Raw genomic sequence first — 12,823 nt, 5'->3', positions numbered from 1 at the left:
GCCTGGTCAGTCTTTATTAGGCTGCGTTTTCAGCTTTGGGCAGTTTTTGGGCATCCTGCTGTTTCGCGTGTGCCTTTTAATTTATTTATCACTGGAGCCGACGCTGAAGCTGGAGCCGCACCGCCCATCGCCACAGTCACAGCCGCAGCCGGCGCACCGCAACTGGCGAATATTTTGGCCAGGGTCACGGACTGCAATTGGAGTCGGGGCTGCCAATTTGTTGTTTCTTTTTTGTTTGGCTCTTGTTTATGCAGCCGAGTGATGTTAATGGCGCCGCACAACGCTTGCAAATGACCCTACGCACATCCTTCACACACACATGGAACACATTAATGTGTGCATGTCCTCTGCGTGTGCAGCATTCATTGCACGGCTTTCGGCATGGATCACAGCTGTCCAAAATGTGAGCAATTTAATTTGATTTATATTCCCGCACACGCTAATGTATTACTCATGTACTCCACATAGAGACACGAGCAATAATCAATTAAAATTTCCGTTCCGTAATAGGGTTTCCATGTTAGTTCAACACTTATTGAATAATTGAAGAGAGAAGCGTTAGCTGTCATTCGCTGTTCGATTTTAGATAATATACATGGGTATGGCCACAAACACCTTACTTTTTATACAGCTGTCAAGCGCCTAACTTATCTGCGCTTCTCGCTTGTCACTGAAGAAGTTTTACCTATTATTATCTAGCTTTTAGCTTCTCTTCTGCCTTCTAATTCATGGCTAATTGAACTTTAGAGTTTTACTGCTTTGCTTCTCTCTTAGTCTTTGTGTCTAACTGTTAGCTGCTTCGCCTGCTTCTTTGCCTTTTCGCTTCTCGCTTCACTTTAGTTATTTCATTTCGCCCTTTTCATTGCAGAAGTTTTGCCTACTTTTCAGCTTTTTACTTCTCTTCTTGCCTCTAATTTTTTGCTTAACTTCTCTAATCAAACACATTTGATTTTTAGCTTTGCTTCTCTCCTCGCTTTCTGTTTAGCTGTTTGATAAAGTTGTTTCTCTGCTTTGAATTGTTGAACTTCTCGCTTTAGGCTTAGCTTCTCCCTGCTCAGCCTACTTTTTGCAGAGCTTCATTTATTATTCGTAATTTGACTTTGCTTCTTACTTTTTATCTGCTTCTCTCTTTTATATTTTTAATATTTGACTTTTCGTAGTTCTTAATAGAGAAGAGCCTTTCTTCTCTCTTCGCTTCTTCTTGCTTAATTTCTCTTATTTGTTCAATAGACAAAGGTATAACTTATCTTGACGCTTCTCGCTTCGCATACACTTTCTTCCTTCTACTCTCAGTTTCTCTCTCGGCTTCTCTCTGCTGGCTGTTCCATTCTCACTTTCCCTAATTTGTTATGCTCATCGCATAACTTATCAAAGCGCTTCTCGCTTCGCCTGCATTTGCCTCGTCTCTGTGTAGGCAATGCAAAATGCACTGACTGACAGTGTCGAGAGCTTCAATATATTTTACTTGGCTCTTCAGCTAAGACTTGTCGACTTGAGGGCCCATTACTCAAAAATGTCAAAGTGAAGTGGAAAGTGTCAGGGGAAGCAGTGAAGCACTTGCCACAGCAATTATATTAACCTGCCCATGGAACGTGAGCTCGTTTCAGGCAGTCCATCAAAAGGGCCAACAGCTTCAATGCCAGTGCAGAGAGATCTCTATAGATAGAGAGAGAGGTATATGTTTATATGTAGAGAAGCTGATTTATGTAAGCAGCGGCCACAATAAATCCCCAATAATTTATAGAGTTGGGCGACCGCAACGTTGACCCGAACGAAAAGCAAAATTTTGTACAAATATTTGTCTCAATCAAGCGAAAACCATGCCAAAAGTGTGGGAACAATTTGCGCTATGCCACGCCGCCCCGCAACGCCCCCTTTCATAACTCAATGTGACAAGAACCGGACAACGGGGCAGTCAATTTATATTAAGAGACTTGCTCCGCAGCACTCGCCGGCAGTCGTCAAGGCAATCGAAATGGAGCAAAGCGCTAAAAAGGGAATTCAATAAAGCATTCTGAGAACCAAAGAGGGAGAGAGAGAGAGAGAGAGAGATAGGGAGAGAGGCGTGAGGTGACTGCGTGCTAAGCTTGGCTATTCTGCTCCCCTGATGGCAGCACTTGAGACGTAAGAAAAGAAATAGCTGACGGCATCGAGAGCGATAGGGTTTAAGCAATTGAAGATTTGTGCAGCTAGCCCAGAATAATTCCAACCAAATGGATTATGCGCAGCGAAAGCAAACGGCGTCTGTACAAATACTCCAAATACTTTCAAAAGCATCTCGGCCCACGCCGACGCTGAGGCTAAGCAGAAAAAAAAATATTTCTACTCGCATGCAGCGCATAATAAGAAAATTCCTGTATGCCTTGGCATGCCAAATGCTCATCATCCAACCACGTTGTAGACTATGAGTCGGCCATCTGTCCTGACACCCATCCACCCACTCACTCATTGACTCATTGACTCATTGACTCATTCATTCATTCACTTTCGCAAAATGGCAAAAATGCTCAACTATGCAGCCAACAACTCTGCATCGCATTCACGTACTACATTGAGGCTAACCGCCAACACTACAAACAACGCGGAATGTCATATACTTATACACACATAGACACACACACACACACCTCAAAGCTAAGCGTCAAAAGCTGACTTTCAAGTTCAACGTCAAAAAAAAAAAGAAGAAAGCAAAAAGTTTTTCATGTTTTCATATAGGTAGAGTATAGGCACCTGACATAGGCTATGTTGACTATATAAGGCTTTGCTTAGCCAGTGTAAGCTGTGCCTCTGTTACTGCTTTAAGCTCAAATAACAAGGCGCTATTTGAACTTGGTTAAGATTTATCAAGAAAAAAGATTTAATTAGTCAAATATTTTTGAGCTGACTTTAATACATTATAAGCTACTCAATATTAGTCTTTTTTGTTATATATATATATATATATATATATATATATATATATATATTTTATAAATATGTATATCTTTACTAGAATATGCCTAGTAAGATAAGTTGTGCATGGCGTATACACAATATCTAGCTGTATGGGCCAATCAGTTTATAATTGAAATAGATATAGAAAGAAAAGCACAAATCTCTAATTATAATTGAGACAAACTTATATATATATATATATATATATATATATATATATATATATATATATATATATATATGTATATCTCATATATATATCTCATACATACTTGATCAGTGTCAGTTTCACTATGCTTTCCAGATAGTTGCACAAAATATTCTTCGCCTTCATCTTTTTCTAGCTTACATAGCAACTATTAATAAATAAAAGTTTTTCAATTTAATTAAATTGATTTTATATTTAAAAGTTTGCAGGAAAAAACTATTTCCACGTTTTTTTTTCATACGCTGCAACATGATTTTGGGGCATATTTGCTTAGTTCAAGTAGAAGAGAAAAGACGTATACTTGATATAGGCATGTGGCACTATGATATCGATTAAAATCGATAACTCACTTGCTTTAAACGTTAAAGCTTACATATTTGTTATTAGTATTACTCATAAGGTATACGAAAATTAGAAAATTAGAGGCATGTTAGTTCTTGTTTACTAGGCTTACGAAATAAGTGTTTTAGTGAGAAGAAGCAAAGCCACAGTCACAGCTATAGATGCAAGTCTCTAGCTGAGAATAGCCATGCGACAGGGTATTTGCTGGCCGAGTATGCCCGACTAAAGCACTCATACTATCCACACACACACATATATATATATATATATATATATATAAATATTCCTTTTTGCTTATTGGTATTTGGAGTCGCGCAGAGAGCTGAGCTGGGCTGAGGGCCAAGGCGCAGTCAAGCAAATGCAATAAACTCCGAACAAGTTTATTAAATTTACAGTTATGTGTGCAATGCAAGGTTGCTGCTGTTGTTGTTGTTGTTGCAGCTTAAATTGCCGACGGGATAAAAGCTGTTAAGTGTGAATGAAAATGCAATTGAAAAGTTAAGACAAAGCAATCGAGACTAAAGCAATTGAAAAGCGAGTCGAAAAAAAGCAGAAGAATAAGAAGAAGTGGGAAAATCCAGCAGGTGTCGAGCAAACGTTTTCCCAGCTAGTTTTCTCAATTTTCTTACCTTGATTTTTTTCTTTGCTTTGCGACTTCAGCTGAAAAGTAGGCAAAACACAAATCGAATTTCAAGAGAATTAAAACTTTTTGCGCTGCGTCTTGAATGGGCGAAATGCCAGCTAAGTGTGCGAGTGTGTGGGTGTGTATGTGTGTGTGTGCATCTCAAGCTGAGATTAGACATCTGAAATGTTTAGATTTCATTTAAAAGATAGTCACTTGCGCTTATTGGACTGTCAACTCAGCTCAACTCAGCTCAGCTCAAAAGTAGGCTACATAAAGAGTGGAGTACCTCAATAATAAATGAATACAAATGTTAGAGCATTTGCGATTGCATGTATATATATATAAATATATATGTGTATATATAGTTACATCTATATATATGGCCTAGATCTAAACATTTAGCTCTGATTCAAGGAAAAGCAAAGCTGAGAGCAAATTAAATTTCATTTTGTGTACTTGCATGAGAAATTTGGTTTTTCATTAAGTTTTAAGTGAAGCTACAAGTAGAAGACATATATATATATATATATATATATATATATATATATATATATATATATATATATATATATAAATCCCTTCTGGCAAATTAACTACAATTTAATTAAACTAAAGTTAAGATAACAGAGCAATGCATTGTGCTATTTCTATAATAAAGTTTTGCCTTCTAGCAAAAGATAACCAAGCTGCAGTGATGCTATGTTCGATAACAATATTTCAGCAGTTGTTAAAGTTATCGATAACACATAGCTCACAAAATATTCAATTAATTTGGCCATTTAATTACGAAACAGTTGCTGCTTCGCGAATAGTTGAAAAACTTACGCGAAATTCCAGCTCAACTGTTGCTAGAGAAGCGCTGCAAGTTGCGTGAGTGTAGCTGAGCTCAGAGCGACCAAGATTCGAGACGCCAATTGAACCAAATCAGCCAAGATGAAGCCTCAGGCTCAAAGCACTCACTGCCTGGCCAAGGCGGCTATTTGCATAATGTCTTGCTATAATTATAATGGCATGAATATGGCTTTAAGACTTAACTGAAAATATTGGCATGACTTAAGATGCTTTTGTTTCACAGCAATTTCTTAGCCTATAGCTCTCATTTGGTCACGCTATGAAACATTTTCTTAGCTCAGCTTTAGAAGAGTTGTCAACAAAACTCAAAAACTCATTTGTTTAAACAAGTTCACATATGGCTCAATGAAATTTTGAATCAAAGCTTGGCTTAACTATAAATTTCTGCATATTAATTGTATTAAATCTAACTCTGTCTGGCTCTCTCATCCTCTCCCCCTCTGTCCTCATTTTATGCATTATCCAGCCAATGATTAGGTTTGTTATGCATGGGAAAATCCGACCACATCACAGTTGAGCTAGCCTCAATAATTATGTAGATTCAGTTAATATGCTCGGCATTTGCATAATACAAACTCAGCCGGATGTGTGCACAGGCAATGCAATCATATATGATAACAAATTGGTAACATTTTTCAGTTATTCGAAAGTGAAGCGAATAATAAATTGAACAGATAAAATGCCAGAAGAGAGAAGGAGAGATGGGGCGAGAAGAGACTGAACAATGAGCGCAATTTGTTGGCTATAAGCGTTGCTATTTCCACTTCAGAGACGACAATGCCAATGCTGAGTAGACGAGCTAGTAGAAGAAGAAGAGCAAGCATTTTCCAAATGGAAATTCGGTGTGAGAACACGTTTTCCTCTGCTCCCATTTTCTTTTTTTACTTTCTCTATTTGTGTTTTTTTTTTTCGACTTTTTTGCGGTTGTAAAACAAACAGAAACGAGTTGGCGCGAACACCGTTTGGCAAATGATATATGTGAGTGGCTCTGCCAATGCTGCTGTTTGTTGTGCGTGTGTGAGTGTGTGTGAGACATATGTAGGATAACAAATCAATTTTAGTGCCAGACATCGCAAACCAAACGCAAAACTCCCACTGGAGTTGCACCTTCACGCTGGACATCGGCTAATTCGGGCGCACATATTACTTCCGCTGTGCCAAGCTCTGTAGGTGGAAACTCTGAGAATTGACAGCTTACAGTATTGTTTGAGATAGTGAGATATGTTCTTTGAGATATTGTAATTTATATATCACGGATAGCTGAAGCTGTCACAGCTGCAAATGCAAATGTATCAAAGGAAAACAAAAAATGTAGAAAACATTTCAATTGTCTCTAGACTCTGCCAACTACAGCTAAGGTACTTCAAAATAGATAGAGAGACAGGAAGTGGACAGGCTTCTCAATCCAGTGCTCGTAAGTAAGAGAGATGCTTTAAGCATCTTGAATAAGTTCTAGGAAGAAATCGAGTTTAGCTAAGCCTAGTTTCTAGCTATGCCTAAACACTTTGGGAATTATTGCGAAAAGAGTAAGCAAAGCTGTATAAAAGTGCTTTGTGAGCTGCCATCTACAGTTAAGGCACTTCAAAATAGATAGAGACAGGAAGTGGACTAGTGCTCTTTACAGGCTTCTCAATCCAGTACTCGTAAGTAAGAGAGATGCTTTAAGCATCTTGAATAAGTTCTAGGAAGAAATCGAGTTTAGCTAAGCCTAGTTTCTAGCTATGCCTAAACACTTTGGGAATTATTGCGAAAAGAGTAAGCAAAGCTGTATAAAAGTGCTTTGTGAGCTGCCATCTACAGTTAGCTAGAGACTAGAGCTTCAAGGCTTAGAGTTGATGTACTTGGAACATGAAGTTTTGCGAGTTGATATATAGAAGTGTTATCCAAGCAAAGTGATTGAGTTCAACTAAATTCACTTAGACCATTACCAACCTGGTCCAGTCATAGCCAACATAGTTTCTTAACAACTCGTGAAACCACTAAAAAAAGGAAGTTAAAATGTCAACGCAAAAAGGCAGTGGACAGCAGTTGCAGCAACAGCTCCGCAGCTCCGCTCCATCCGCATTTCAGCTGGGCGCTCGAGGCACTCAGTTTTTCGTTTATCTCAATAAATTCACTGGCGAAACGCAGCGAATCGCTGTCACTTTTGATTGTAATCGAGTGTTCGCAGCGTCGCTTTTTGCACTCCATCTAGCGCAACCGTCGGCAGCTCGGCCACGCAACACCATGTCCATGCCCGCTGTCAAACAGTTTGATATACTTTGCAAACTACGTTTATACGATATCCATGATGGGTCCTTGTGTGTGTGCGTGCGTGTGTGTGTGTGTGTGTGTGTGCTTGCCAATTGGATTTGACATTTTATTGGGTTTTCTTTCTCGTTACTGCCGCTCCACTGAGTCGCTGCTCCCTCTAACCGGCCCGGCTCAGTTGAGATGCTGTTGTAGTTGTAATTGATGTTCGGTTGCCTGGTCGAGTGTCCTTTGGTAACATAAATCTAATGACCTGAGCTACGCATACAGCTGCACTGGACTCGACTGCGGTTCGAAGTCGAGGAGATAACGTTCAGCCTGAAAGATTGAATTCCTTTGCCGTTCGTCCTGCCCAGTGCCTTGCCATGCCTCGGCTTGGCTTTCCCTTATTATTTTTGTTTATTTTTATTTTTTTTTTGGTAATTAGTGCAGAGGCAACTTGATTATCTTGCCTTGTACTACAAATTCGCCCCATTCCGACCCACTTCTGGACAGGGCCAGCACGTAATTGTGCTCGTATTGCAATCATTCATTTTGAGCTTGTTATAAAATAGCAAAAAAGCAAAAGGCCATAGTCAAATAACAGACAACTGGGCGGGCAGCAGGCGAAACATGCCTTAACAATGTTATTTTTTGCCCACTCAGAACCTGAATAAGCCAAGGACTGTGCCAAACAGATGTAGCTTAGACTATTATTAGCTATTTATGCTCAGTAACTTGGGAACCTGCTGTTGGGGGAAAATTCAACTGAAAACTGAAGTTGTTAAGTATTTCAAGACTCTAACTGCTAAAGATCTTATGGCATAGGTAAAGATAGTATAAAAATTTCGCGTGGCAGGCCACTCTTAGGGTCTAAGAGACTTAAGTCCTGGGGATACCTAAGTTAAGAGAAAACGCCCAACCACCAAATGCAACGCTTTTTGGCTTAGAGCCTAGTGTCCTAAGGATACCTAGATTAAAGGAAATCTTCCAACCCCTAAGTGTAACTGACTTTATCGTCTTAGAGCCTAGGGTCCTAAGGATACCTAGATTCAAGGAAAACTTCCAAACACTAAATATAATAGTTTTTATCGTCTTAGAGCCCAGGGTCCTGGTTGATAAAAATCTATCAGCCAACCGATTTAACTCCCTTTAGCTGCATTCAAAGTAGTCAATCTGTGAGCCATTGGATCTACGAGTCTAGGATCTTGAGGATACCTAGATTAAGGAAAAACTGGCAATCCCTTAATCTTCATCTCTTTTTCATCATCATTTGCAGGTCTCTCGGACACTAAGCTACACGAAATCTTTTTGGATGACAAGGAAATCAAGCTGAGCTGGATGGTCGACTGGTATAAGCAGGAGGTGCTTTTCCATCTACAGAATGCCTTCAATGAGCAGCATCGCTGGTTCTATTTGGGCTTTTCGAAACGTGGCAGCTTGGCCGATGCCGACATTTGCTTCTTTGAGAATCAGAATGGATTCTTCAATGTGGTCACCGACACCTACACCAGCCCCGACGGCCATTGGGTGCGCAAGGACTATCAGCAGGACTGCGAGGTCTTCAAAATGGATGAGTTTACCTTGGCCTTCAAGCGCAAGTTCGATACCTGCGATCCGCTCGATCTGCGTTTGCATGTAGGTGGAATGACAGACATCAAAATTGGTATAATCTAAGCTATATGTAATGCAGGAGGGCACCATGTACGTGGTCTGGGCACGCGGCGAGTCGGAGCTCGCTCTGGAGGATCATCAGTTCGCGCTGCCAAATGTGACGGCTCCGCACGAGGCGGGTCTTAAGATGCTGCAGCTGCTACGCGCCGACAAGATACTCATACCCGAAACGTAAGTAAAGCAAGGCTCTTCCCGTCCCCCCCTGTTACGCTCTTGGCTATTCCCTAGTGACTTGCAACAAATCGAAATAACGCTGGAACAAGCGCCGGTGCCCAATCGAGAGACCACCTACTGGTGCCATGTGCAGCGCCTGGACGAGTTCGTCAAGAATCGTTTGCATATTGTCCAGTTCGAGCCAATCATCAAGTCGCCCGGCATTGTCCATCACATGGAGATCTTCCACTGCGAGACGGACGAGCATGTTGACATACCGCTGTACAACGGCGACTGCGAGCAGCTGCCCTTGGCAGCCAAGGTCTGCTCCAAGGTAATGGCACTGTGGGCCATGGGTGCCAGCACTTTTACGTATCCGCCAGAAGCTGGCCTGCCAATCGGTGGTCCCGGCTTCAATCCCTACGTGCGGCTCGAGGTGCACTTCAATAATCCAGAGCTACAGGAGGGTGAGTGCAGTTGCCAAGCAAACAAAAAAATCATGGGGAATAATGAAAAGAGTTGCCAACAGTTCGATCTAAACAAAAATTAACGAAGAGTACAAAGAGACTCCAGATCGAGTTCAAGTTCAACATCAAGATCCAGATGAAGTTTAATTTTCATTTCCAGATCAAGATGAAAGCCTGAAGTATGAAAAGCCTGGGAACCTAGGCACCTTTAGGTTTTTGCTTCCATCAATAGTTTAAGTTTGGTTCTAGAACCAATTTACATCAAAGTATATCCAGGAAAATCTCAGCAGCAGCACATTCATGCAAGGGTTAGGGTATCATTGCGTCGTTCACGCTGCAATAGATATCTTTGTTTAGTTACCAACACTGTTTTTAGAAAAACCTCAAATGAAAAGTAGAAAGCGGCAAGAATGTGGTCACACTGACAATGGCAATTTGCCAGGGGTAATTCGATTTAGATGATTGTTGAGCTGCTGCTTTTGTGTGACGCGTTCCTCACTTCCGTCCTTCCTTGCTTCCATTATTTTTTTGTGAGAGTACACAAAAACACACACACACATATATATATATATATAGACATACATTTAGGGGTATGCATAGGGTTGATTTCATTAAAACTTTTGTATAAATAACAACAAGAGGGAGTGACTGTGGCTGCTACAAACAGCAGACGCAAAATGTCATTATTGCTGCTTGGAGTGTCCTTGTGTCCCCTTATATCCTTACACATCCTTGTCGATGGCCTCATCTAGCGCAATGCATGGCCACACAGTCTCCTCACTGAACCACTCAGCCCAATGTCTTACTCACGGTGTCTATTTGTTTGGGTGTGTGTGTGTGTGTGACAGCTAGAGATGGGTCGAATTTCCAGCCAAGCGAACACGAAAAATAAAGCAAGAACACGCATGTTATACACGCATAATTATAAAAATACAATTTTTTCTGTCCGACTTCTTGTTTGTTTTTTTTTTTTTTTTATTTATGGAATTGCACATTTGATGCTCAAATTATTTCTCTATGTCTAAAGTGTGTAATTTTTTTTATATTATTTATTTTTTTTAAATCTATTATATTTTTATAGTAACTAATTTTTTTATTTAATATTTCTTTAAACATTTTTTAAGTCATTTTTTTTTATATATAAAAAAATTGTTTGTTATGTTTATTTTTCTTTATACCTTTTAAAATTTGTTTTTTTAATATTACAATATTTAATTTGTAAATTTTTCTCAACACATTTTTATAAAATTTGTATAAAAAAATTTTTTCTTTTGTTAATATGTAAAAATATGTATATATATATTTATTTTTAAAATTCTTTAAATATTAAAATAATGTTTTTGTTATACATCTTAAGTTATTTTTTTATATAAAAAATAAACCATAATTTTGATTTGTTTTTACATATTTCTTAAATAATCTTATTTTGTTTAAAAAAATTTGTATTATTATTTACATATCTGCTTATACATTTTTTTATTTTTGTTTTGAAGAAATAAAAATATTATTTATAAAATATTATTATTAAAAATATTATTATAATCGTTTGTAAAAATTATTAAAAAATTTTAAATCTTTTATAAAAATAATTTATAATTTTAAATATATATTTTTTATTCCCTAAAATATTTTTAATTTATTAATTAATATAATTTTTTTGCTTAATTAAACTTTAAATTCATTTTTTTAATGTTTAAAGTTAGTTTTTCGTTTGAGATTGGAATCTCGCACTTGGTTTAAATCCTGAATTTCTTTTAATTTTTTTTTTTTTTTTTTCAAATTAAAATTCTATAAATTGTTTTCAAATTTCTTTTTATCAGCCACGTCACGAACTGTTTTTGGTTTTATATAGTTATCGCACGTTAGCACGTGATGCTGAGTCGTGCGTGTGTTTGCGCCTGGGAGGAATGGGAAGTCGTGTGTGCATCTTCAAGTGAACTGCTGTCTGCCTCAGTTGCTGTGCACTTGCATTAATATTAATCATACGCCCTGCAGGTCTGATGGATAGCTCTGGATTTCGCATAAAATTATCCAAGGCATTGCGGCAGTACGACGCTGGCGTCATGGAATTGGGTCTCGAGTATACGGACAAAATGGCCATACCACCCGGCCAGACGGCCTTTCCGCTGAGTGGCTACTGTGTGGCGGACTGTACACGGGCCGCGCTGCCAAAGACGGGCATCATTATCTTTGGATCGCAGCTGCATACGCATTTGCGGGGCGTTCGCATCCTGACCAGACACTTCCGCGGCGAGCAGGAGTTGCGCGAGGTAAATCGCGATGATTACTATTCGCATCATTTTCAGGAGATGCGCACGTTGCACTACAAGCCGCGCGTTCTGCCGGTAAGCATTAAGGTCTTTCTCTCTCTGAATATACCATATACTCCCTCTCTCTCTCTCTGTCGTTCTGCATCTCTCTCTTTGCAGGGCGATGCATTGGTCACCACCTGCTATTATAATACGCTGGGCTATGCGAATGCCACGCTCGGCGGCTTCTCCATTAGCGATGAGATGTGCGTCAACTATATACACTACTATCCGGCCACCAAGCTGGAGGTGTGCAAGAGTTCCGTTTCCGAGGAGACACTCGAGGATTATTTTATCTATATGAAGCGGTAAGCGGATGAAAGGCGGGCGTGCTTAATGTTTCAATTAAGACGCAGAGTGAGGAAGGCGCTGGAGTTAACAGCGGGAGCGCGACTTGTGGGTGAGAGTGGGTAGGGTAGGGTAGGGTAAGGTAAGAAACTTCCCCAGCGACACCAGCGACACAGCAACTTAATGGCTCCATCTCGATTTCTCTCTCTCTCTGTATATTTATCTCTATCTCTGTGTCTGTTCGTTCTTCCATCAAAGGCAAAAGTTTGGCATTCCGGCATTTGTTGTGGCTCCGGTTTGCGGCTGCCGCGCTTTAAGCGTATTCATAACGGAAATGTCTTCAGCTTCCTGTTCGTCCGTCTATCCGGCCGTTCCTCCGTCCGTCGGTTCGCGCTTTCCAAGGTGCACGCTAATTGCCTGCGTTAATGGGCCCAGGCCTAACAGCAACAAACTGGCAAAGCCCTCGAAGGCGCTTCGCATTGTTAGTTCGCTGTTTGTGAAGCCAGCGTCAAAAGAAAAGCGAAAACTCTTCTGCTCTTTATTTTTGAGCATTAGATTAGAGACTTGCGAGACTTGGCAAACTTGTGAGACTTTTTGGCAGCCGAAAAATTGGGTTCAAGCCTGGTGCGGTGCACAAAAGGCGGCTGATTGAATGAGAATGGGAAAACTTATGAAAATTTACGTAGCACAAAAAGGTAAAATCCGTAGGTGTCCGCAAGCTGTGACGGGCATAAAGAAAGCT

At 39.8% G+C, this 12,823-nt stretch overlaps 1 protein-coding gene across 1 annotated transcript in view; it reads left to right on the top strand.

Moving 5' to 3' along the window:
- Positions 1–12,823, top strand: part of LOC111598821 (tyramine beta-hydroxylase) — a gene marked incomplete at its 5' end in the record, with an annotated part of 32,648 nt that overhangs the window by 18,055 nt on the left and 1,770 nt on the right. The window contains 5 exons of the mRNA XM_023314251.2: positions 8,470–8,828; positions 8,884–9,035; positions 9,093–9,484; positions 11,480–11,829; positions 11,914–12,101. Coding sequence (XP_023170019.1) covers positions 8,470–8,828; positions 8,884–9,035; positions 9,093–9,484; positions 11,480–11,829; positions 11,914–12,101 — 1,441 coding nt within the window. The remainder of the gene's footprint in view (positions 1–8,469; positions 8,829–8,883; positions 9,036–9,092; positions 9,485–11,479; positions 11,830–11,913; positions 12,102–12,823) is intronic.

This window comes from Drosophila hydei, unplaced genomic scaffold, assembly GCF_003285905.1.
Source record: "Drosophila hydei strain 15085-1641.00,03,60 unplaced genomic scaffold, DhydRS2 tig00000215-arrow-arrow-pilon, whole genome shotgun sequence".
Lineage (NCBI taxonomy): Eukaryota > Metazoa > Arthropoda > Insecta > Diptera > Drosophilidae > Drosophila > Drosophila hydei.
The sequence above is the reverse complement of the archived record's forward strand: the minus strand, read 5'-3'. Positions and strand labels throughout refer to the sequence as shown.